The sequence below is a fragment of the Esox lucius genome, chromosome 3 (genome assembly GCF_011004845.1).
Source record: "Esox lucius isolate fEsoLuc1 chromosome 3, fEsoLuc1.pri, whole genome shotgun sequence".
NCBI lineage: Eukaryota > Metazoa > Chordata > Actinopteri > Esociformes > Esocidae > Esox > Esox lucius.
Window position 1 is genome coordinate 19,967,340 of NC_047571.1, and position 25,263 is coordinate 19,992,602.

At 42.2% G+C, this 25,263-nt stretch overlaps 1 protein-coding gene across 2 annotated transcripts; it reads right to left on the reverse strand.

Moving 5' to 3' along the window:
• Window positions 1-8: 8 nt before the first annotated feature.
• Window positions 9-23,582, reverse strand: sugt1 (SGT1 homolog, MIS12 kinetochore complex assembly cochaperone). 2 transcript variants are annotated; one of them, XM_010890676.3, is made up of 13 exons: window positions 23,481-23,582; window positions 23,339-23,387; window positions 22,581-22,671; window positions 20,953-21,022; window positions 19,923-19,993; window positions 19,581-19,634; window positions 16,427-16,455; window positions 14,347-14,366; window positions 13,537-13,633; window positions 12,728-12,835; window positions 3,010-3,100; window positions 2,664-2,836; window positions 9-704 (listed from the first exon to the last, which is right to left on the reverse strand). In XM_010890676.3, exons 1-13 carry the CDS (start codon window positions 23,492-23,494, stop codon window positions 603-605), a joined length of 969 nt encoding a protein of 322 aa, XP_010888978.1. In that variant the 5' UTR covers window positions 23,495-23,582; the 3' UTR covers window positions 9-602. The 2 variants fall into 2 exon arrangements, with proteins under 2 accessions (XP_010888978.1, XP_012988294.1); XM_013132840.3 differs by having other exon boundaries at window positions 23,339-23,384; window positions 23,481-23,541.
• Window positions 23,583-25,263: the final 1,681 nt, after the last annotated feature.

Below are 25,263 nucleotides of genomic sequence, written 5' to 3' on the forward strand. Positions count from 1 at the left end.
AAAGTGGATCGTGATCCAGATGTTTTTATTATTATGTACACTGAAATTTGAACCACATTGAAGAAAAATAAAATTCCAGATTTCCAAGTATTGCTGCTGATGTGGAAAACAACCAATATTCAGAATTGTTCAGAAAAAATTACATCAAAAACAAAAATGGTGAATGGGACAATAAAAATCCCCTAATCTTCCATTCCTCCTCCAAAATGAAAGGCCCTGAAACCAACATGCAACATCAGGGATTCTCAGGCCAGGATCCAATAAAACCAAATCGCTTTCTTTACCCTGGTTCCATAAAACAGAACCTGGACAGCAGTTGATTTCCACGTTGTCTTATGGCATCGCATGACTTTACTACTCAACTTTCCCTAGTTTTAGGAGAACAACTTTACAAGAGGGTAAACAGCAGTTCCTGGACTGCTGCTGAAAAACACCAAAACCAATAGTGACAGATGGGCTGGAAGGGGGAGTAGGAAGAGGTGGCTTCTGGGGAGTAAGGTGGCCTTGGAGGAAAGCGAAATGGGGCAGTCCATTTGAGGCAGAGAGAGGGAGAGTAGGACACTGTAGTAAAGGGAGAGAGAGGGATACACCCCTCTAGTTCTTCAGTACTTCTTGAACTCCACATCATCTGGAGGGCTCATCTCTACTGTTCTTTTCCCCACATCAGTCCAGTTGGTGCTCAGGACCGTACCACCTGACTCCATCTACAGGGGAGACAGTCAGTCAATCACATGGGGAAGGCAACACTAATCCAGAGGAACATGACTGTTCACACCTGTAGTTACAGCCTACATTATCTGTATAGTAAAAACAGTGCTTTTTATTCAGTGGTTTATTGCTTCATAAATCACTGTACCTTTCATAGTCAACTATTAGGCCAATGGTGCTACTGAGTAAGTAAATACTGTATTCATTTAAAGCCCACATATTGTCTCTTTATCTAGTCCTGCACCGAACACCATTTAAAGGCTAACCAGAGAAATCAGAAAGTTTTCTATGTTTTGTCATTGCCAATGAGTCTTCAGTCTTCTTGAGGCTTCAATATGAAACATTCATACCACACGTTTTCAAAGAATGCCTAGCAATTTTAGTACAAAAAAGTGAAACCAAAATCATGTTTTGATTAAAATGACATTTATATTTTCATAGAATGGCAGTTAGTAGGTCCTTAACATCACAACTAAAATAATACTTTGACTTGAAGTACGGAACATTTTAATTGATAAGCAAGTGAAACTAAAACAAGCTCTATGAAAAGCAATGTCACTTAGTTTAGCCAGAATCTAAGGATTAGGGGACTTTTGGCTCAATGTTCTCTCATTCTCCTCTGTCCTTAAGGCTCAATGTTCTCTCTTTCTCCTCTGTCCTTAAGGCTCAATGTTCTCTCTTTCTCCTCTGTCCTTAAGGCTCAATGTTCTCTCTTTCTCCTCTGTCCTTAAGGCTCAATGTTCTCTCTTTCTCCTCTGTCCTTAAGGCTCAATGTTCTCTCTTTCTCCTCTGTCCTTAAGGCTCAATGTTCTCTCTTTCTCCTCTGTCCTTAAGGCTCAATGTTCTCTCTTTCTCCTCTGTCCTTAAGGCTCAATGTTCTCTCTTTCTCCTCTGTCCTTAAGGCTCAATGTTCTCTCTTTCTCCTCTGTCCTTAAGGCTCAATGTTCTCTCTTTCTCCTCTGTCCTTAAGGCTAAGTGTTCTCTCTTAATGCGCCATGCTCGTCTTCCTGTGCTACACACATTCAGATTAGCAAATTGTGCAACAAACCATCATATTTAAAGTCTTCAATGCACCCATATTTTGTGACTTTGTAAACGACTTTCCATCGGTATAGCCTCCACCATTTTTATTTTCTGCTATATTATGTTTTAATTAAGCGTATAAATACAAATATATTTACTTGGTAAGCATAATATTTTCTGTAGGTCACGTCATTTTAGTTGACTTATTTCTAGCGCTTGTTGATGGGAGCTGGTTTGTTGTGAATACATGTGTGTTTGTACATTAGGGATGCAACAGTACATGGCATGTTATCCAACTGTTCGGTACGCCCCCTACGGTTCAATAAGCACACGTGAACTGTAGAGTTAGGATATTTATCTTCCAGATTTCTAATGCCACTCCAAATAAAATGTAAGACCAATTTTACGACAACACCCCATCCAAAAAATCCATAAGGACACCAGTTGGACTGAAGAACCCACTGTTGTTAGAGCAGTAAGCCTACTGCTGACAATAACGTTACTGGCTGTACTTTGCAGGACTGTAAGTCAGTGATATGACCAAACAGAAATGCTTGTTGGAGGCTTTTCGAAGCGTTTTTGTTTCGTTTCTCACATTTCATATGGGATTCCACAGATTAAATTCCCATAAATGTGCCAAGTTTAAAAGACTTCTTGCAAAAAAACACAGTGGGCTTCGTTTTCTTTCCCTTAACAGATTTCAACCACAAAGCAAAGTTGCTGGTTCCTCTCTGTGTGCAACCAGAGCTAAAATGCGTTCACAAACCACAAGTTTTTTGCTTCGCCTCTTCACAATAAAAAAAGATCTTTAAAAAGACTAAATAAAAGTATTTAAGGCTTTAAGGCCATTTATTTAGATAAATTAATTTAAGGACCGGTGGACGCCCTGGGGTACATGCACGTGTGTACATGTGTGTTTCGCAGACACTCACAAAGGACTTGTTCATGGCCCGTTTGACCTCATCAGTGCCGTCAGAGTATATCTGTTGGAAGAGTTTGTTGAGTGCTGCGTCTCCCTCCAGCTTCTCCTTCTTCTCCTCCTCACTGATGTCCACCACCATCTTGTCCCAGTTACGGCTGGAGTGGGCCGACGACGGGTATTGCTCTAACAGAAACAAACGTTACACACGCGCACACACCCTGCAAGGTTTCTGCACCATATGACAATTAGGTAGAGGCTATTTTAGTGGTGAACAATGTATGGATCCTGACTGGTCCGTGTTAGGGAGGGAGTGCACGAGGGAAGTGTGAGTGTGTGTGACAGACAGAGGAACTGACTGGGGGTGAAGTGTTTGACGTTGGGCTCCTGTCCTTCTCCTTCCAGCTTCTCCCACCTGATCCCCTCTGACTTCTTCATCTTGATCTCCACCTGAGAGTGTAGAGGTGTGTGTGAGAGAGAGAGAGAGAGACATGCATGTCTATTATTCTCACTCCGTAGGTGTAAATGGGGCACAACACAGAAGATGAAAAGATGGAAGCTCCTTCAGTGCTCACCAGTCACTATGGAGTGGGATCAGCTCCCAGCAGAGAGACACAGGGACATAGCTCACTCCCAAACTCTTCCTGACAGAGTGCTAACGAGACGTGTGTCAGTGCGAGGGGCCTGAGTGTTTGATCAGCCCTGCTCGGTGTACTGGGGTGTGTGGGTGAGACCACAGCAGCAGGGACACATTTTGGGACGGATCATTACGTCGGAGAAGAGAGGAGAGCCGCCGCCGCCTCACACACTGAGCAGCAGTGACAGGTCTCTAACCAGCGGGATACGCGAGCTGCCGAGCGCTCCAGTACCCCCCGCCATCTGGGCCGTGCGTGCGTGCGTGTTTGTGTGCGGGAACATTCTGGAGGGTGTAATTGTGTGTGTAAGAAGAGAGAGGAGTGGGGGCTGTGTGTGTTTAGAGCCTGATAGTTGGGGGTGGGGGGGGGGGGGGTTGCGCAACTGCATGTCAATGCAATTAAAGAACATCTCTGCTGGTCTGGGCAGTGGGATGTTTCATTCATGAAGGTCTGAGGGGGCAGAGACACGTGCAACCACTCACAACAACAGAGTACAGGGACTAACGGAGGAGCTCGGCACCAACCCAACAAACCCAGTGTCTTAGGACCTAATGCCCAACTGATGTTCACATGACGGAGAGTCCTTCCCCAGGCCGTTCTTCTACACTGTATATTCGCATCTGTCTGCAGACACAGACTAGTCAACTGCAGTACAGAGCGCAGGGGAATGGGCCGGAGCTGACAGAGATTCACTGTAATTGCAGGGAGGTTTTGAAGCTCTTATCACACTGCGAGTGTGTGGTGATAAGTACCTGGTGCAGTCTGTGCCCATGTAGTGTGTGGGTGCTTCAGGGCTATACAACATTAATCTGCTGCCACATCTGTGTCTCTGCGCGTTAAAGGGACGTGGCAGGCGAGGGACGTGGAAGCCGAGGCGCTGCGCGTGCGTTTCTGCGTGTGTGAGACAGACAAGGCGCTGCCTCTTAAAGGGATGTGACAGCACAGGCAAATGCAAGGCCACCACCCACAGGGGCCAAACTGAGCAATACACACCCCTGTGTTCCATGTGCCTTTACCTCGTTACAGTCCTCCCTGCCCTACATACACTCCTCTATACGCTCCTCCACCCGCAGTCTCCACTGCCCTCTATACGCTCCTCCACCTGCAGTCTCCACTGCCCGACATACACTCCTCTATACACTCCACCCTCAGTCACAACTGCCCTAAATGCACTCCTCCACCCTCAGTAACTACTGCCCTACATGCACTCCTCCACCCTCAGTAACTACTGCCCTACATGCACTCCTCCACCCTCAGTAACTACTGCCCTACATGCACTCCTCCACCCTCAGTAACTACTGCCCTACATGCACTCCTCCACCCTCAGTAACTACTGCCCTACATACACTCCTCCACCCTCAGTCCTCACTGCCCTACATGCACTCCTCCACCCTAAATTCTTGCTGCCCTACACAAACCCCTTTGCCCTCCCCACACAAAGAAGTGTCTCCCAGCTCAGCCCTTCACAAGGCAGCCCCTACTTTAGATTACAGGAGAGAATAATTTAAAAAGCAACTTAACGGACAAGTAAATAAATAAAAATAGGAAGAGTCTGGCGAGGGAAGCTGACAGGCATGAAAATTACAGAGGGGGGCTGTATGTTATCTATCCACAGAGAAGAGATTACTCTGGAGCTAAGCAAGTGTGTTTACCCTTGCGTTCTGATCAAACACTTGTGTGTAATTGGCTCCCTGTTGTCGTGACGACCCTGCTGGTTAGAATGTCTGTGACAGCTGAGGATTGGAAGAGGTCAGAGAGGGCAGCACTGACAAGTACATGAGACATGGACGCATTACCCCCCACACATAACATACCAGTATGACAAATTCTAGCGCAAAGCTTTACCAAAACCCTGAAAACTGAACGTTAAGAGTATGGTATGTATGTGTGTTTACGCACGTATGTATGCATGTGTTTGTTTGTGAAGTCCTCAAGAAAAGTTAAGAGTCTTGCCAATCCTCACAAAAAATTCTATATTAAGCATAGGGGGTTTGGTTAATAGATAAGGTTACAAATTCGGGTCGGGGTAAGAGTTAAAGTTGGGGAAAATATGACTTTATTAGTTCCTTAATAGTCCAGAAAATCTAAACTGCATGTGTGGACGTGTCAGAGCTTCTGTTAGCGAGCTATAACCGGCTTTCGGACGATAAAAAAAATAAAATAACTAAAAGCATTGGCTGCCGGCCAAATTGTCTGGAAGAATTGTTAAGCCTCCAAAACATCTCAACTGCTTGCAAAGCCCTCATAAAAGGACTTCAGTGAAGTGTACCCTAACAGGGAAAAACTCACAGAGGATAGCTTTAATTAACCTGATTTACACTATGAAGGGACTCTGTCCAAAACCAAATAAAGACAGCCTCAAAAACCTGTCTTCAGGAGGAAACCATAGCCAGGTTAATGTGCTTTGCAAGCTGCTCCAAGGAGTTGGACAATTTTGATTTCCCAACAGCAGTAGCTCACATTGAGCAGGTCAAGATCTGACACCGACATGCTCCACTGATATGCCAAACAAAACGAAGTACTCATCTTCTTCCATATTGTATTTATTATTGTGTATGCCAAAACCGTAGTTCTCTATAATGCAATGGAAATTGTTTTGCTCTCCAATAAAACCTGTTTTTATAAGAACATCATTTACATTTTGTTTCATCAGACAAACATCTTGGCTAACACTTGAAAACAATTCCATAGAAGTAACAGCATTTTAATTGGTTCACAGTACTGTAGGTTAAATGTGTCCAGGACAATTCCCAAATGTTCCGGAATATAAAATACTACCGGTTACATTGTCCAGAGACAAAAGACCTGATGAGTGTGTATGTAATTGCACACTGTAGCTTTGTCACCATTCCTAAATAGAGGAAGGACACAAAATACTACTAGTCAAAAACACAGCGAGTCGTGCAGCTGGGTTAGTTTGACTGTTACAAAGATCCTGGACTCAGAGAGAGTTACGGCATGGTTCTCTGGGTCTGTTTTGGTAGGTTTCTGTGCTGCTTCCTTCTCACACAAAAGCGGCTCTACAGAAATGAAGTCAGACAAGCATCAAATAATCTCAACACACACACACACACACACACACACACACACACACGTTCAGAGACCAGCCAAATTCTGGCACAAAGGAATGCAACCTTAGACTGGTGAGTTTAGTTGTGTGTCAGACTGGTGCGTGTGTGTTTATGGCCGTGTCTTTGCGCCATGTTTTTGTGAGTGAATACGACATGTAAAAAAACAATGTACTGTATATGCATGCAGTCTGTGACAGGGCTTTCCACATGTAAATGCTGTCTCAGTGTGTAGGGCCATGAGAGCCTGTGGAGCCCTGCGGACCAAGGAACAGACAGGGCTTTGTGGGAGTGGAGAGGGCCAGAACTCTCCTCCCTCCTCACCCCGGACCACCTTTTTAGACAGCCTCCTTGTGTGACTGGGCCTTTGTGTGCCTATACACAGTGTATGATAACCAGACCTGGGTTCAAATACTAGATTTAAAGAAAATAAAGTCAGTAGTGGCAGGTTGTTGAATATGGGAATACATTTGGAAATACACTTGGAAAGTAACTGGGCAAAAACTCAAACAGAACAAAGTACTTCAATGACAATCAAATACATTGATTATCAAATACAACCCAGGTCTGGTGACAATGTGAGTGTCTAAAGCAGTCATCTCCACCTCTTCCCTTCCTCCTCCATACTAAGACAGGGTCCTAGTTAGAGTCAGTCATCTCCCCCTCTTCCCTCCCTCCTCCATACTAAGACTGGGTCCTAGTTAGTCAGTCATCTCCACCTCTTCCCTCCCTCCTCCATACTAAGACTGGGTCCTAGTTAGAGTCAGTCATCTCCACCTCTTCCCTTCCTCCTCCATACTAAGACTGGGTCCTAGTTAGAGTCAGTCATCTCCACCTCTTCCCTCCCTCCTCCATACTAAGACTGGGTCCTAGTTAGAGTCAGTCATCTCCCCCTCTTCCCTCCCTCCTCCATACTAAGACTGGGTCCTAGTTAGAGTCAGTCATCTCCCCCTCTTCCCTCCCTCCTCCATACTAAGACTGGGTCCTAGTTAGAGTCAGTCATCTCCCCCTCTTCCCTCCCTCCTCCATACTAAGACTGGGTCCTAGTTAGAGTCAGTCATCTCCCCCTCTTCCCTCCCTCCTCCATACTAAGACTGGGTCCTAGTTAGAGTCAGTCATCTCCCCCTCTTCCCTCCCTCCTCCATACTAAGACTGGGTCCTAGTTAGAGTCAGTCATCTCCCCCTCTTCCCTCCCTCCTCCATACTAAGACTGGGTCCTAGTTATAGTCAGTCATCTCCCCCTCTTCCCTCCCTCCTCCATACTAAGACTGGGTCCTAGTTAGAGTCAGTCATCTCCCCCTCTTCCCTCCCTCCTCCATACTAAGACTGGGTCCTAGTTATAGTCAGTCATCTCCCCCTCTTCCCTCCCTCCTCCATACTAAGACTGGGTCCTAGTTAGAGTCAGTCATCTCCACCTCTTCCCTCCCTCCTCCATACTAAGACTGGGTCCTAGTTAGAGTCAGTCATCTCCACCTCTTCCCTCCCTCCTCCATACTAAGACTGGGTCCTAGTTAGAGTCAGTCATCTCCACCTCTTCCCTCCCTCCTCCATACTAAGACTGGGTCCTAGTTAGAGTCAGTCATCTCCACCTCTTCCCTCCCTCCTCCATACTAAGACTGGGTCCTAGTTAGAGTCAGTCATCTCCACCTCTTCCCTCCCTCCTCCATACTAAGACTGGGTCCTTGTTTGAGCTTCAACACACGTGCACCACTGGTAGGCAGGGTCTGCTGTTGCCATGGCAAACAGTGAGCTGGAGTGTGAATGTGTGTGGGGGAGTACTGGGCCCTTTTGCTGGGGTAGAAGCTAGTTTTAGCATTGGTTGGCAGGAAATAACCCCTCACTTTTTCTATTCTATTCCCCTTCTGTGTCTAGAGCTGGACGACAGGACAACATAATCCTTCGCTGACCATGTTAGGCAATGTAAACAATGTAAAAAATGTCTTAATATATTAATATATGTGCGTAGTACAGAGAGCGACAAGCAAGGCAACATGCCAAAGGATCCATACACTTATTTCCCTACTTGTTGAGAACATGTTCTTCACATTTCAAACTTACAGTAAGTGGTAGTTAACATGAGAAAATGTTTGATTTATCTCAGTATAATGACAGAGAATTGGAAAAAAAATAGCAAGATCTAAATAAGCTACTTGGAATATTCATAAAATTATTGTAGGGTTTATTAACATCCTCAAAAATAAGTGCATACAATCCCCTCCTCGCATACCTGCGAGATATTTATGTATCTTTGTGTAGAGTTCTCTCACAAGCAAGGGTGAAATTAGTACATGTCTAATTAAAGGAATAACAATTATAACATACATATGTTTTTATCAGTTGAAAAATCTTGCATTTTCTGAAAATGACTTGGTCCAGGTCTACTGCCTTATCTTGAACAGTTGACCTGAAACTGAAAAACTGCTCAGAAGGGAAGGAAGCGCTTTTCTTTCTCACACCATAGATTAAAAAACTTGAAATGTTCATGACTTCCTGCAAAGCAGTAAGACTGTGAATAAAACAATCAGAATGTAGCCAAACTGGAAACAAATATACCCTCTTGCAAGTACTTCAGCATTAATTTACAATCAAGAGAAAACTGAATGTCACCAACACAGTTTGGTTCATGGGAGATTTCAATATTAGATGTTCCTGATTTGGTGTTAAAACAAACAGTTGTAATGTAAAATCAGAGTCTCAACATAAGCAAAGTCTCACACAAGCATACCCAGCTTGCATTCACCAGTGGGCAGCTCATCGCTGATTCATCTATATTGTCATCACCATTGATCATCATCATAACACATTTATTTTCATTACAGAAGGCATTAAAAAGCTGATTCCATTTAGAAACAAAAATATCCAACCCTATGTGCTTGTGTGTCTCCCAGATTCACTGCCTGACAAAGTCAAAAGCAGGCCCTCACCCCTACCATCCATTGTCACATATAAATTGAGACCTCCAGCAAGTGTTGAGCAGATCAATGGACCTCTCAACTTTAGGGACATCATTTTAACTGGACTGAAGCAATTTATATTGTAATTTAATTTTTTTTACCTTGGTAAGCTAAACAACAAAAGTTACATACTAGTCCTTAAAAGCCAGGAAATTTTGGTCGATAGGACATTGAAGGCATACTGTTGAGGAACGACTGGAAGCAGCAAGATTATAAAGTACAGGCGGAAGTATTATTCAGCACGTATTTCTCTAAATTAAAAACAAAGGCATCACACCTACCCATTTTTGTGGAAGTGCACAAATTCTAAAAGAAAATGGTGCCTTATTGGATTCCACTTTGCTCTTGACTGCCACTGGAGGGTCTAATGAGCACATAGAAAATCTAAGATGTGTATGTTTATCTTGTTAGATTGGGGATTCAGAGGCCATACACTAACCACTAGGCCATCTGCCTCCCATCTACATCCTTGATACGTTAACTCCCTCAACTCTAGGACACTTGTTTAAATGGCAGAGTTGCTCATTAATGTGCAAATGAAGGGCCGAGGGAACGGGAATCATTTAGGATTTAAACTAGTGAAAGCGTGAGTGCATGCTTTAAACAATCATAAGAGGGAGTAGGCCAAAAGATACTGGGAGTAATGAAAGCTGTAACGTTTAATGGCTGAATATCAAGACAAAAACCTTTGCGAATAGGTTTAGAAAGTAATGGCCAAAAACAATGCTTAAGTATTTTGTTCAATAGTCTACTGATCAATCCCCAAAAGCTGTGCATGTCAGCAGTCAAGTTAACTATTGAACTATTCAGTCAAGAAAAATGCAGAAATCGCATGGTGTGACATTTCCTATGGATTGAAAGTGCTCAATTGAAAGTGCTCAAAGACATGCACCCTTTTTTGCAATGCATTATTGGACTAATACAAAAATATTGTATTACTATTGTTATTAATTTCCATTGTCGGACAAAAGTTTTAACATAGGGTGGATGTGACAGGTAAACAGATGACTACACAGAAAAAATGACTGCAAACTCAGTCTACACAATATATAAACGCTAATTAGAATACACTCCCACAAGTAGTGCCCACCCCATTCCTTAAAAGCGCTAATTACTTATACCACCAGAGCTTGTTAACTCGCTCTGGTGGTATAATGTGTGTGTGTGTGCTAAATGTGTTTTTTGACCCAGGTAGGTCTGTATATTAAAGAAACAGGATTCTCCTCCTCCTCCTAGCCTCTCGGCACCACTTATCACAGTCCAGTGTGGGTTTTCTCGGGGTAACACGCTGTGTGTTGGAGGATTTGAAATGGCTTTTTAGAATATGCTATTGTGGAGTTGTGCAGTAGGTTAAGAGGTTCTGGAAAGTAGGCTTTAAATATATATGAGTGGTCCAAAAACACATTAAATAAAATATCAAATTGATCATAAATACAGTGTTGACATTTTTTATGTTGTAAATTACTACTGTAGTTGGAAATGGCTGATTTTATATGGAATATTTACATAGGCATACATGGGCTCATTATCAGCAACTATCCCTCCTGTGTTCCAATGGCACGTTGTGTTTGCTAATCCAAGTTTATAATTTTAAAAGGATAATAAGAAAATCCTTTGGCAATTATGTTAGCACAGCTGAAAACTGTTGCGCTAATAAAAGAGTAAAACCGGCCTTCTTTAGAGTAGTTGAGTATCGGGAGCATTTTGTGGGTGTGATTACAGGCTTAAAATGGCCAGAAACAAAGAAGTGTCTTCTGAAACACCTCAGTCTATTCTTGTTCTGAGAAATGAAGGCTTACCATGCGAGAAATTGCCAAGATACTGAAGATCTCGTACACCGCTTTGTATTACTCTCTGCACAGAACACAAACGGGTTCTAAACAGACTCGAAAGAGGGGTGAGAGGCTCCAGATCACAACTGAGCAAGAGGACAAATACATTAGACGTTCGAGTTTGAGAAACAGACAGCTCACAGGTCCTCAACTGGCAGCTTAATTAAATAGTTCCCACAAAACACCAGTCTCAAAATCATCAGTGAAAAGGTGACACTGGGATGCTGGCCTTCTAGGCAGAGTTTCAAAGAAAAAGCCATAAAAGTCTGAGATTCCTACAGGGTAAAAGGGATCTTGAAGGAAGGCTAATCACTCAAGTTAGCAACGCCATGCCATACCCTGTGGACGGCACATGATTTTACAAAATACTCTCCTACAACAGGACAATGACCCAAAGCACAGCTCCAAACAATGCCAGAACTATTTTTAGGAAGAAGCAGTCAGCTGGTATTCTGTCTACAAATGAGTGACCAGCACAGTCACCGGATCTCAACCCTATTGAGCTGTTCTGGGAGCAGCTTGGCCGTAGGGTACATAAGAAGTGCCCATCAAGCCAATCCAAATTGTGAGAGGTGCTTCAGGAAGCATGGGGTGAAATCTCTACAGATTACCTCAACAAATTGACAGCTAGAATGAAGGTCTACAGGAGTATAATTGCTGGAGGACTCTGACAAAAGCAATTTGAAGGGCACAATAATTATTTCAATTACTAACCTTGTAAATTACCAAAATGTTGCTATATTTCTACTCTATTCTATTCAAATTTCGAAGTGACCCCAAACTTTTGAACAGTAGTGTATAGTATCAGTCAAAAGTGTATATATACACTCACCTAAAGGATTATTAGGAACACCATACTAATACTATGTTTGACCCCCTTTCGCCTTCAGAACTGCCTTAATTCTACGTGGCATTGATTCAACAAGGTGCTGAAAGCATTCTTTAGAAATGTTGGCCCATATTGATAGGATAGCATCTTGCAGTTGATGGAGATTTGTGGGATGCACATCTAGGGCACGAAGCTCCCGTTCTACCACATCCCAAAGATGCTCTATTGGGTTGAGATCTGGTGACTGTGGGGGCCATTTCAGTACAGTGAACTCATTGTCATGTTCAAGAAACCAATTTGAAATGATTCAAGCTTTGTGACATGGTGCATTATCCTGCTAGAAGTAGCCATCAGAGGATGGGTACATGGTGGTCATAAAGGGATGGACATGGTCAGAAACAATGCTCAGGTAGGCTGTGGCATTTAAACGATGCCCAATTGGCACTAAGGGGCCAAAAAAAAAATCCCAGTAACTGAGAAGATTGTGAAATACTCAGACCGGCCCGTCTGGCACCAACAACCATGCCACGCTCAAAATTGCTTAAATCACCTTTCTTTCCCATTCTGACATTCAGTTTGGAGTTCAGGAGATTGTCTTGACCAGGACCACACCCCTAAATGCATTGAAGCAACTGCCATGTGATTGGTTGATTAGATAATTGCATTAATGAGAAAATGAACAGGTGTTCCTAATAATCCTTTAGGTGAGTGTATGTGCTGGTCCTGAAAAGCCATGAAAACATGTTGTGTATGTATTACCTTGGTAGATAGGACTTTGAAGGTGCTCTGTTGAGGAACGATTGGATGCAACAGGTTAATGTTCAGGCTGAAGTCCTCCCCTGAAGGCAGCTTCACTACTGCCGACAACTAGAAAGAAAACCCCACACACACATATATTATACAAAGAGACAGACAGACAGACAGACAGACAGACTTCATCTACTGCAGACTAGAGGAGGTGGTCATGGGGGGAGGGGGGGTGAAATTTACCCTGAGGGGTTTTGTGCTGGTCTTAGATCAGTTGAGCTTTCTTTATCGAAATAATATTGGGTATTTAGACTTGGGAAGGGTAAACTGTTCCAAGATCTGAGCTTACAGGACCCCTGGAGCTGTAGCTGGGCCCAAAGGGAGCGCGTGTGCGTGTCTGAACAACAGAAAAAGGGTGGGCGAGGGAAGAGACGGGAAGGGTGCGAGACGCGGAAACAGAAGAGTGTATCAGAGAAAGCAACTCTACCCCAGGGAAAACAACCCCCCTCCCCCTTCTGGATGACTGCCCACTGATCCACTATATCTATATGCTACCACATCTCCATCTCATTTAAACCCAAATCACCCTACAGTCATTCATTCACAGCGCAGATCAAACACTAGACCTATTCACAGATTTGGTTCCTTGTTATTTACACCCTCGCCCCCTCCTTTCAACATAAATATGATGAGAAGTGCAGACGTGTCTAGAGATGTCTTCCTCAGTTACTGTACTGCCTGCACCTCAAACACTGGGAGTCAACCTCCCTTCAAGAGCTTCTTACAGTGACCTGTGTGTGCGCGCGCTAGTGCACGCATACCTGTCGCTCATTGAAGTTGACGTCGACCCCTTCCTTAGGAGCGTTTTTCACCATGATGGTGACGATTACTTGGGACTCAGTCTGGTACCAGTCATGCCTGAGAAAAAAAACAAAACACACTTAATGTACTGTAATCCAGCAAGCTTGTCCTCCAACACCCATATCACTAAACCTTTCTGCTGCTTATCAGACTACTAGCCCAAACAGGAATATTTGCTGCAATCTAACAGCCTGGAGAAGAATACATTCTCTGGCCAACAACCACCATTGACCTTGCAGGCACATAACCTGTCAAGAGGTAAAGCAGCACTGTTCTACATCCCAGCAAACATTTTGCTGCAACATTCAGATTTAGCAATGTACAATTTGTTAGTCATAACTGATTTGAGGGACACAAGTTTAGTTATTAAAACATTTATAGGTCAATAATAATTTCTATGTAAATTCTATCTAGTGTTAGTGTATGTTTAAGAACAGGCAGACACAACATATTTGACATCATACTAAACCTCCTGCAGGCCATATTGAAATGGCTTATAGGCCCCACATCTGATCTGACACATTTACACACAATTTTGTCATCACGTATCATACAGCTACACAAAATGTATGAAACACTTTATTTAATTGGACTACATATAGTACAAGTACTGTTTTGGAAGCCCATGTTCTGTCATTTTGGCTCGAGTTCTCTAACAAAGTATATTTTTTATCAATTTGATCAACCCAGATGGTGGAAAAAAACTGAAAATGTGCACAGTATTTAAGATACTGAGTACCATTTGTTACTAAGTGATAAAGTTTACTTACTTAATGTGTGGCGTTGGTGTCTGCTTGGGCATCCAGTCATCACGTAAAACAGAGGAAAATTACAATGTTTAAGCAAACACGCACAAAATACAAATAGTCAGGGCAGTTGACATAATATTCCCCCTGTCGTATCTTTCACAATTTTTTGGGTAAACAAATTGGGATTCCGATTGATTTGTCAACAACCTCAAAATCCTCTAACACATAAGAACAGAACCAAAATGCTATGTTTTTTTATACCTACAGTATATAGTCATACAGTACATTCAGAAGGTATTCAGAACCCTTCACTTTCTCCACATTGTGTTATAGATTTAAACTGTATATATTTTGCCAAAGCAAAAACATGTTTTTTAGAAATGTGACAATTTGAGAAATATCTCATGGACATAAGTATTCAAAACCTTTACCCTGACACTCCAAAATGAGCTCAGATGCATCATGTCCTCGGATTATCCTTGAGATGTCTCTAAAACTTGGTTGGAGTCCAACTATGGCAAATTCAATTACTTCAACATGATTTAGAAAGGCACACACTTCAGAGTGAATGTCAGAGCAAAAACCAAGCCATGAAGTCCAAGAAACTCAGTAGACATGCAAGATAGAAGTGACAAGGTATTGACCTGGAGAAGGTTATAAAACAATTGCTAAAGCATTGACATATCCCAGGAGCACAGTGGGCTCCACCATTGCGAAATAGAAGAAGTTTGGAACCAGTCGTCTTAGAGTAAGTAACTGGGCAAGAAAGGCCTTGGTTTGGGAGATGACCAAGAACCCAGCGGAAACTAACAGTGCTTCGGTGTTTCTCTGCAGAGATGGAAAGATCTGCCAAATGAAAAACCATCTCTGCAGCATTACAATCATCAGGCCTTTATGGGAGAGTGGCTAGATGGAGTATAAGGCATATGATATGCTGTCTGAAGGAATCTAACAGTATTAGGGTGGAAATTCAGGTCTGATGAAACCATAATTCAATGATTAGGCCCAAATGTCCTTGAGTAGCCCAGCCAAAACAAGGATTGGGTAAGGCCAACCTATGGGTAAGGCCAACCTATTGCAGACCTGGTGAGACATGAAGATGGCACCTCACTGATGCTCCACATCCAGAGCAAGAGAAGATTTACAAGCCAAAGTCAGTTCAACAAAGAACTTAAATGGCGAGTCTGACTACTTATGTTCATGAGCTTTTAAATGTTCTTACTTTAGAACAAATTGCCACAAATTTCAAAACGTTTTCTTTTTGTTTTGTCATTATGCGGCATAGCATGTAGATTGATAGCAGAAACTTTTGATCAATTATAAATTGTTAAGTCTATAACATAAAATGTGGTGAAAAAGAAGGGGTCTTAATACTTTCTGAAGGCACTTTACATATATAAACATAGTGGCTTAGGAAAGTATTCAGACCAATCCCCTTTTACCAGATTGCATTCTAGACTACATTTTATAGTAATTTTCCCCTGCTGCTGCCTGACAGTTCAAGTAAGGCTTGTGAGATTGCAGTGATCTCAGAGCTGCCAGGTATATTTAGGCTAGTTGAGCGACACACTCTATATACTGGAAATGACTAATCGACAGCCGAAACAGAAGCTGAACGATGTTACCAGTCAAATTTGACTAAGTCAAAGAACTGTTGCAGCCCAGGTCAAGATCAGAATAAAAGACAGGTCGGAGGTGGGTGTAAACGGCGCTTGAGAGTACAATCATTTGGGTTTCAAGACATAACGTTTTGCAATCCACAGGTCTAAACAAATATGAACACTTAAGCAATAATACTTCAAAAACTTTAAATAGATAGTTTGTTAATTTGATAGAAACAGACAATATAGAACGTGTACACCAACATAACCCATTAATTTTAATCACCATTGCAATGCAGAAGCATTCAAAAGAAAACATCAAGCAAAGTGAATACATATTAAACTCACTGCATTGATGTGCTGCTCTGTAGCAGTTAGACCAAAATACTGATGGCAACAGTGCCCCCATGAGACAGAGTGTGAAACTGAATGCCAGAACTGTGGGACAAGCTATACATAGAATAACAGTAGGGCGATCCAACTTGGTTCTTAGCACTCACCTTGTTCTCCTTTCCATTCTGATTAGCTGCTGCAAGAAAGAAGAAACAGTATGACACAGTCAGTCCCCGATTAACAGGCAATAACCACACTCACATGGACACGCGCACCTCCCATGGAGATTTCCTATGCAGTTTGTTTACCAGTCAGCCCATCTATGCCTATTAAAACCCCACCGAGGCCAAACAGGCCTGATCTGTATTTACCAGTTCTAATGTCTGTTACATTATTCACTGCTTACATTAGAAAGGGGGGGAGAACGCAGCAGCGAGAAGGCGCAAGAGAGTGGAGGGGGAGGGAGGGAGGGGAGAAAAAGCAGAGGAAGGAAAGGGAGAGAGGAGATAAAAGAAAGAGGGCAGGGATGAGCTGGGATGAGACAGAGCATTAATGTTATCTAAATGAGGTCTCGTTTGAAAAAGGGGGCCTGTTGTGTAGGCAAGTTTGAGTGCTTGTACATGTGTGGGTGTGTGATATCGCCATGTGAACACCCTCTTTTGATGTGCGTGAGCCGTCTAGCAGAAGGGCCTATCAGTAAACACAGTCGGGAGGGAAGTCAATGGGTAAGGCCAACACAGAGTGATGGACAACCGAGGTGTGTGTGGGTTCTGTGTGCATGCTGAATGCGTTTGATGATCTGTTATTCGTGTGTACTTAGTTATGCATGGGAGTCATCTGCCGTTTTGTTCCCCTACACACATACATTATTAATGTGGTACAAACAGGCCACTGAGACAAACACACAACAAAGGCAAGGATTTGCTCAAGCGCTTAATAATTGTAATTCATGCACCTTAATTTTATATTTCATTACGGAACAAAAGCCCCCCCCCACCCCCGCCGAAAGAGTTAAGCATGTACTACCACTTAAATGTAGTTTTATAGGCCTTCCCAAACATTGCATTGGCTTTCAAATAATAAACATGTTCTAAAGTATGTCAGCATGCATACAGTACTCAGGTCCCCATCTCATCACGTAACACGCCACTGCAGCCATGGGTAGACAAACATATTCCCATTCGGTTAATAAATACATTTTTAGCAACAAAAACAATACATAGCAACACAAGTTCCTGGTTTAAACTTGACAGCTGCTGTGCAATGTCAGATGCATATGCCTATCAATGATGACTAGGGTTTGCCAAATTTGATTGGGGACTTCTCCACATTTTGAGAAATATAATTAAAAATTAAGGAGATTCTGGAAGTATTAGGTGATTAGGTTGCATAACCTTGCTTTCCCAGGCAATGCTTCTACCTTAAACTTTTTCCTAAAATTAAATGAGGATGGTTGCTGCTGGTCAGAGTCTGGGAGACAGCTGGCAGCCTTTGACCAGGGAGTGGAACCGGCTACCGACACAGATTCAGAGAAGGTAGGTTATTAGGTATGTTTTATCTAGTACTGGGTCGGACACCTTTAGCTCCAGAACTATTCAGACATTCCACAGGGACGTTAAATAATGCGGAAGCAATGGTGTCAAGCAGAATAGACGGCTATACAATCATTTTCACCATAAAAGCTGTACTGGGTCAGTCTGGGCAATGCAAGTAAAACTATTGTTGCCCACTGGGTAGGCTTCCATTCGCTCCCTCATTAATTTCATAAAACTCCCCCAGAACATGTAACAACTTGAGTCAGCCTTTAATACTGAAGGCAGTGCAAGTTTTCAGACAAAGTATGAAGATAATGCATTAAATTGCACATTTCATTATTCTAGCAAAAAAGTCTGTAGGTTGCCCTCGTCTGATGTACCCAGCAGCAAAGGTTCAATCCACTGCTCTTTCAGCAAAAACATTCACCTCCATCTTCCCCCAATGTTTGTATCCAATAAAACAAAATAAAAAAACAAAACATATTTAGTAGATTGGCAATGCATAAAGTCTTAGCAATCAAACACCTACTCATCCAAGGGTATTTCCACATTGTAGAACAGTGAAGACATCAAAACTATAAAATAACAGATGGAATCATGTGGTCACCTGGAAGGCTTTTGAACAGTCTTGAAGGAATTCCCACATACTGAGCACCTGTTGGTGGCATTTCTTTCGCTCTGCGGTCCAACTCATCCAAAATCCTCTTAATTGGGTTGAAAAGTATTTTGATCTGTTAAATACATTTTTGGTTGCTACATGATTCCATGTCATTTCATAGTTCTGATGTTTTCACTATTATTCTACAATGTGGAAAGTACTAAATAAATCCCTTGAATGAATTGTATGAGTTGTTACGTCCAAACACCATACATACAAAGACTGGAGCTGTATGTGTGATATAAAGTAAATCTAATTAGTTTCTGTCAGGCCAATTTAGAGATAAAGGTAAGTACATTCTTGTCACTAATTGGGACATTTGTTTCCACGCCAATGCTGACTACGGGTCAACAAGCACAGAGGAATTCTGTTCTGAACAAGCACATTACAGGTAGTCTATTAAAGACACAAGAAAACATTAATTCAGCAACACACTAGTGAGTACCGCACAAAACTTCCTCGCAACCCCAGAACAACTGCAGGGAAGAGTTATACTGGGACAGAATCACAGTCTCTGTAGTGGATACAGGCACAAATCAGACAGCTTTCAATTATAAAACATATAATTGATTCTGAGTATAAAAGCCTTAATCAATTTTGGTTGATTAAATGGGGACAGCCAATCTTGGTATTCTCCTTCGACCTTTCTTAAAAATGCAGATTTTTCTCACAAAGCAGATGCCAACAGGATCACACTAACTCTGACAGCATCATTTTATTTAGTCCAAGTTAGCACACCATTTTAGAGATAGAATGCAAGCACCCACTGAATCTAACCAAACCTTTTTAATGTAACTTTTTTTTAACCAGATAAGTATTCTAAGAACATATTCTTATTTACAACAAAGTCCTGTAAGAAATAACAACCTGGCTCAGTATTTTTACACCTTGTCGGTTCAGGGATTAGAATCACCAACTCTTTGTTAACTTCGACAACGAGGCTACCCTTTCATTATTACTGGGTTCCTGTCAATTAGAACATAAACTGAGGGCTGTTCATGTACATCAAGCATACTGTGTGAACAGAGAGATCAGAAGCTGGAGATAAGACTGGGGCAGGTTTGACATGGCATTTGAGGTGAAGGATATAAAATAGTTCATATCTGCAAGACAACAGATCTTACTTACTCCCCATTATCTCCTCACAGCGTTTGATCCATGTTTTGAAAGTGTTATCTGAAACTGTAGAGCAGAGGGAGAGCACATTGTTAGAGGTTAAACATCTAAAGAGGAACTACCTATATATACACATAGTTCAAATTCTGTAGATATGAACAAAGATGCATACATAATATTCCAATTAAAGGTCACAAGCTGTTACAGCAATTTTAATATTGATACTGAATTTTGCTTTTCGAGCTACAAGAACATGAAGTGTCTAGGTATATGGGCTCCCAGTTGATTTGGGATTAGGTTGGTAAAAAGAACCAGGCCTCTGTGCCCTCCAAACGTCTCTTCAGTAGGCCTTACCATCCAGACTGTGTCCATGAGTAAAGGCAGCGTGTGATGACTCAAAGTGGTTCAGGTGGTACTCGGCAATTCTGCAGGGCAAAAGATATTTGTAAAAATGTAGTAACCATGTTTTCATCCAATATTTCTGTGTGAGTGGTTAGAGATGTGGAACAGAAATGTTACGCGTGATTTGACTGATACATTGGCTTCGACAGAGGAATTCTACTTTTAGTTTGAAATGTGTAATTGGGTGTTATTAGTTGAACGAATCAATGTAATTCAGTTTCATGAGATTTGAAGCAATAACATAAGTAGCATGAACACAACTTTCTAACCCTAACCCTTTCCAAATGAAAATCTTTTTCTGATAAGCTCAGGTCCTAGGATCCTCTGAGATGTCACACAATAAGTAGAGCGGTGCTCCCTCAACAATGAGAGAAAACCCTATAGAATAAGTAAGTTAGAATCTTCACATGGTGATGAAGGTTGACTAGTCCAATACAAGGGGCCTTATTCTGATGGCATGATGGATAGGAGGTCGGGCATCGGTTTGATTATAATTAAAAAAATTATCCTAACAATAATAAAACTATTACTATAGCAACATCCAAATGTTTAATGCTGAATGATTGTGTTGTCCATCTGTCTTTAGTTTTACATGCAGGTGCTTCAAATAAATGTTGCTTTGGCAGAGGTTATCTACACTGTTTACACCCAAGATGCAATATTTGGTATAAAAAAAAGGGATTCAATATGGGCATATTTTGTCATAAACATCTTCAAATATTCACTTGAATATCGATAGCAAATTAGATATTAACATGGTCTCTTGCTAAAGTAGTCAGACAGACATTCACCACAGAAAACAAACAAGCTGCCAAAATAAATGCCTGTACATTCAGATGGACTGATATTGTTTGACGGTTGTCATGGACTAGAATGAGTCGGTACACATGCTCTGTACACCCTGCTATCATTCAACCGCTACCTCAAGGCCCTGGCAGCATGGATGCTCACACACACCCACCCACACGCGCGCCCACCTTACCCTGTTCTCAGGAAGGCAAGAGCAAGGCTGGGATTGAGCTCCTGGGCTTTCTTGGCATCGTCTACAGCACCTGCAGAAACAGAAAAAGACACTAAGGAAAGATACAGCTTTCGGTACCAAAGAAAAAATCTGAACAAACATCATGACAACATGACTAATTCAAATAATGCGTGGTAGGAAATTAGACCAGATTCAGAGCTGTATTTCTTTTACCAAAAGTATTAAGCCATCCTACGCTAGATGAGATTACATAGATTTTTTTTTTTAATAGAACCTACTCACTTGATTATGGTCATGACTAAAAAGGGATACAACTCATCTCAAAGTGACATCATACATTTACTCTGGACTCAGACATTCCACCTAATAGCTAAGGTAATGGGATTGCTTGCTACACCAACCGGGAGCTAATTAAATGGTGAACAATATTTCCATGTTCACCCATCCCCAAAAAAAAAACATTCCTATGATAGTGACATGCCAATAACAAACTATGTTGCTGGGATTCAAAACGACATGCCAGGGTGAATGACCAAATGGTAGGTCTAATTAGACCCTAGACCCATGATCATTTTCACTCTCTGTATCAGCTTCACCGGCAGTAGCTACGCAGACCATTACAAGTTGTGTAAAAGAAAGTTGTTTATTTTCATGGGTGAGCAATATATGTTGGAATTTTGGTTACTATCTAGATGTTATAGTGGCATGCAAATAAGCTAACGTTAATGCTCCTGAATAGCATGAGAACATTCTGGTGTAAGTGACCTGTAGTGCCGTATCAAGATGCTTGCCAACAGTGAGTTTCTTCCCACATGGCAGCCAGAGATGTTTGAGGCATTTTGCCAGTGGCATCTAAGAAGGCCAACTTATTTTTCATTCAAGATGTATTAAGCAAGATAGCAGCCCACAGCACAAATGACTTGTAGTATACAATATTAATGGGGGTAACCACCTCGATGACAATGAAAGAATCTACTCTTTGGGGAGTGTCAGTGTCTTTTACTTCTGCTTGCTTTAGTGCTGTTCTCGGCAGTACCATGAGGGAAGTAATGAAAACTGGCATTACCAATATCATGTCGACGGCAGAAATCACTGTGCATGATTCTATTTTCAAATACCTAGCCATCTACATCTTGTTACCCCAAGCAGAAAACTAAACACAACAATGGTCTTATAAATTAATGGTATTGATATATGTCTTTTGGGGAGGACATCATTTACAAGTTCCTTTTTCTCGCCCGGACCAACAAGCTAACTACATAATCAATTGCAAAATCATGTGAGAATAGCTGGGAAAATCGCTGAATGAACCCAATCAAAATCTATTTGCGCTGAACCATCTGCTTATATCAAGATTAAACAAACTTTGACAAGCTAAATCCTAATTATTACAACTGGACCTTACACTTTAGAGGACATAACTGGACATTTCTTGAACTGTAACATTTCATGGAAATCTTCATTCAAATCCATTTTCAAATGCAAAAGTGCCAGACCAGCAAGGAGGTACAACTAGATGTGGAAGTATGACCACACAAGGCTAGGTAGAGTATTAGATCAATTCTGTCATAAGCTACGTTACGAAGAGGGTTAGGTTTGGGTAAAATAATGGGAATTAGAAGACTTACAGCTGTAGTTTTTCATTTGAAGGTGGGCGTAGGCTCGTTGACAAAACCATTCTGCATTGCCAGAGTTTCCTTCCAAGGCTTCATTTAGTTCCTGTATGAAAATGTTTCATGAAATTTGGTCAATTGAACTACATTACAAAGACATTTGAAAAAAATACTGTTTTGACACATAACTATGTTTCTAAATACCTAACTTGGCTTTTCTGCAAAAACATTGCCCTTAAATTACCTAGTTGTCCAGGATACTAGTAATAAGTATCCGCAATGAAGTGCATGTTAGGTGGTCAGACAGGTGGACTAAAGTAAGCTAACAACAGCTTACTTTAGTCATCTAGCTACAGTAGCTACTGTAACCAAGAAGTTAGCGCCTATGGCTTTACTCATATTCACACCGTATTACAGCAGTTGAATCACAAACGCAATGTTACTGGAGTTAAATAGGGCAACTGACACTTACAGCAAGCACTTTCATGAACGTTAACGTATGGTGTTGTTGTACAGCAGTTTCTAAAGTTAGCAAAACATTAGCCAGCCAATTAGCCAAGGTACTGTCTGCAGCTAGCTAGTTAACATTACTAAGTTTACATGTACCTAAGGTTGAATGCCTAGTGTTTAAAAACATGTCACATTCCCAAAGAATGTTAGCAAGAATATCATTCAATGTTAAGTAACATTTTCTTTCTAGTTAGATAAATAACGTTACAGTACTGTAGCTAGCTAGGTAGCTAAGGTTGGCTAGCCACCTAGCCTCTATTTACCCCAAGAGCTTTCTGTGGATCCTCGTCAATGAAGCTATCTGGGAAACTGCTAAAACAAGAAAAACAATCTAACGTTACCTTCCTGAACAAGGCCACATTTTAGAAAATACTCTAAACGTAGTTTAGCTAGCGATATACTTGCCGTTCGGTTGCCATGGGGCTAGAACGTGTTGACAGTGATGGGGAAGCTAGCAGAAACTACAATCTGTAGCTCTTGCTGGAAAGTTCTAGATGGGTATAATGAAAGTACCGCCCACTACCGGAGCCATCCTGCAATTTTTTTAATGGGATTCAAGGTGCATTCATAGAATGAATGACAGTATGTCTAATTTGTATGAATAAACTCATTTTCCTATTTGGAATTAAGAGTTGGTTCCCGTTCACGTGCATTTTTAGTGGGTAATGGTATTTTTTTTAAATCGTTAACAAGAGATCAAGCTTATATCAAAGATTATAACTAACCCAAGATAGACCCCAGAAAGTTGTTTCCAATTGGAGGTTATCCTCCAAGCCGACTGGGAATTGATCCGGCAGAACCATGCACGGTGCATATTTGTTCCAGCATTTATTTCAATGTTTCTTCTAGCAAACGAATTCATTTTATCTGTAAAAACGTTCAATAACTTCTCGGTGCACCACTGAAAGCATCCTCTCGGGCTGTATTACTGCCTGGTACGGCAGCTGCTCCGCTGAAGCTCGCAAGTCCCTCATAAGGTTGGTAAAGTCTGGGGAGCGCGTCATTGGCTGCCATCTCTCCTCCGTACAACGAATCTGCACCATGCCTGAGGAAAGCACGGACCATCATCAAAGATCACAGTCACCAAGTCTATGGTCTGTTCACACTGCTGCGGTCTGGTAGACGCTACCGGAGCATCGGGGCCCGCACTTCCAGACTCACCATTTTTTCCCTTAGGCCATAAGGCTTCTCAACCACGCAACACTGGTCTATGATCATACTGACCAGATACACGAACATTCCGGACCAGACAAACGAACATTCCTGATGCTCTGGTGTCATTTCAGGTACATTAAATGGGCATTAGAATATTCATTTGCATGTACCATTCATAAGCATATTACACTCATATATGCATCTATAATATTCAATACTTCTACCACACAATGAGTAGCAACAAACAATCCTTAGGGTGCCATGAAGAATCAAACACATAAATAAACAACTGATTAGTGATGGGGAACAGGGGCATCCTCAGGGAGCGTTGCTGCCATCAGTTTCCAGCTGGTGGTTAGTACAACGGTGAGGTGGAGTGTCGAAGCGGAGGGAGTGCCCCCGTGCCACGTGGAGCAGACATTACAGTACCCCCACATCCCGGAATACACAGGACCCCAGCCACCAGAGGCAGAGGCGCCCCTGCAGAGCCGGATCCCCCCAGTGGACCAGGAACCATCAACCTGAGGAGAGAGACATGACCTCATCTGACTTCCTGAACCACTCCTCCACAGCCTTGTCTTTGCTGGAACTCCCCACCCAGGCGCACAACGGCAGTTGAAAACCAAGTACCACCTGGAAGGGGGTCAGGCCTGTTGAGGAATGGCGCAGGGAGTTCTTAGCATATTCCCCCCAGGGGAGAAAGCGGTTCACTCACCTGGACGGTCCATACAGTAGGACTGGAGGAACCTTCCCAGTTCTTGATTAGTGCCCTGTGCCTGCCCATTAGGTGAGGCTGACCGCTCCCTCCAGCCTGGACACTAAGGCTTTCCAAACATGGGATGTAAATTGGGGACCACGGTCAGTAACAATGTCCTCTAGAAGCCCATACAGCCGGAAAACCTGCTGAAACAGCACCTCAGCTGCCTCAAGAGTAAATTAGAATGTCATCTATGTACACCACTAGGTACCTCCTCAACATAGCCTGGAACACCTCGTTCAAGAAAGCCTGGAACACTGCAGGCACGTTAGCTAA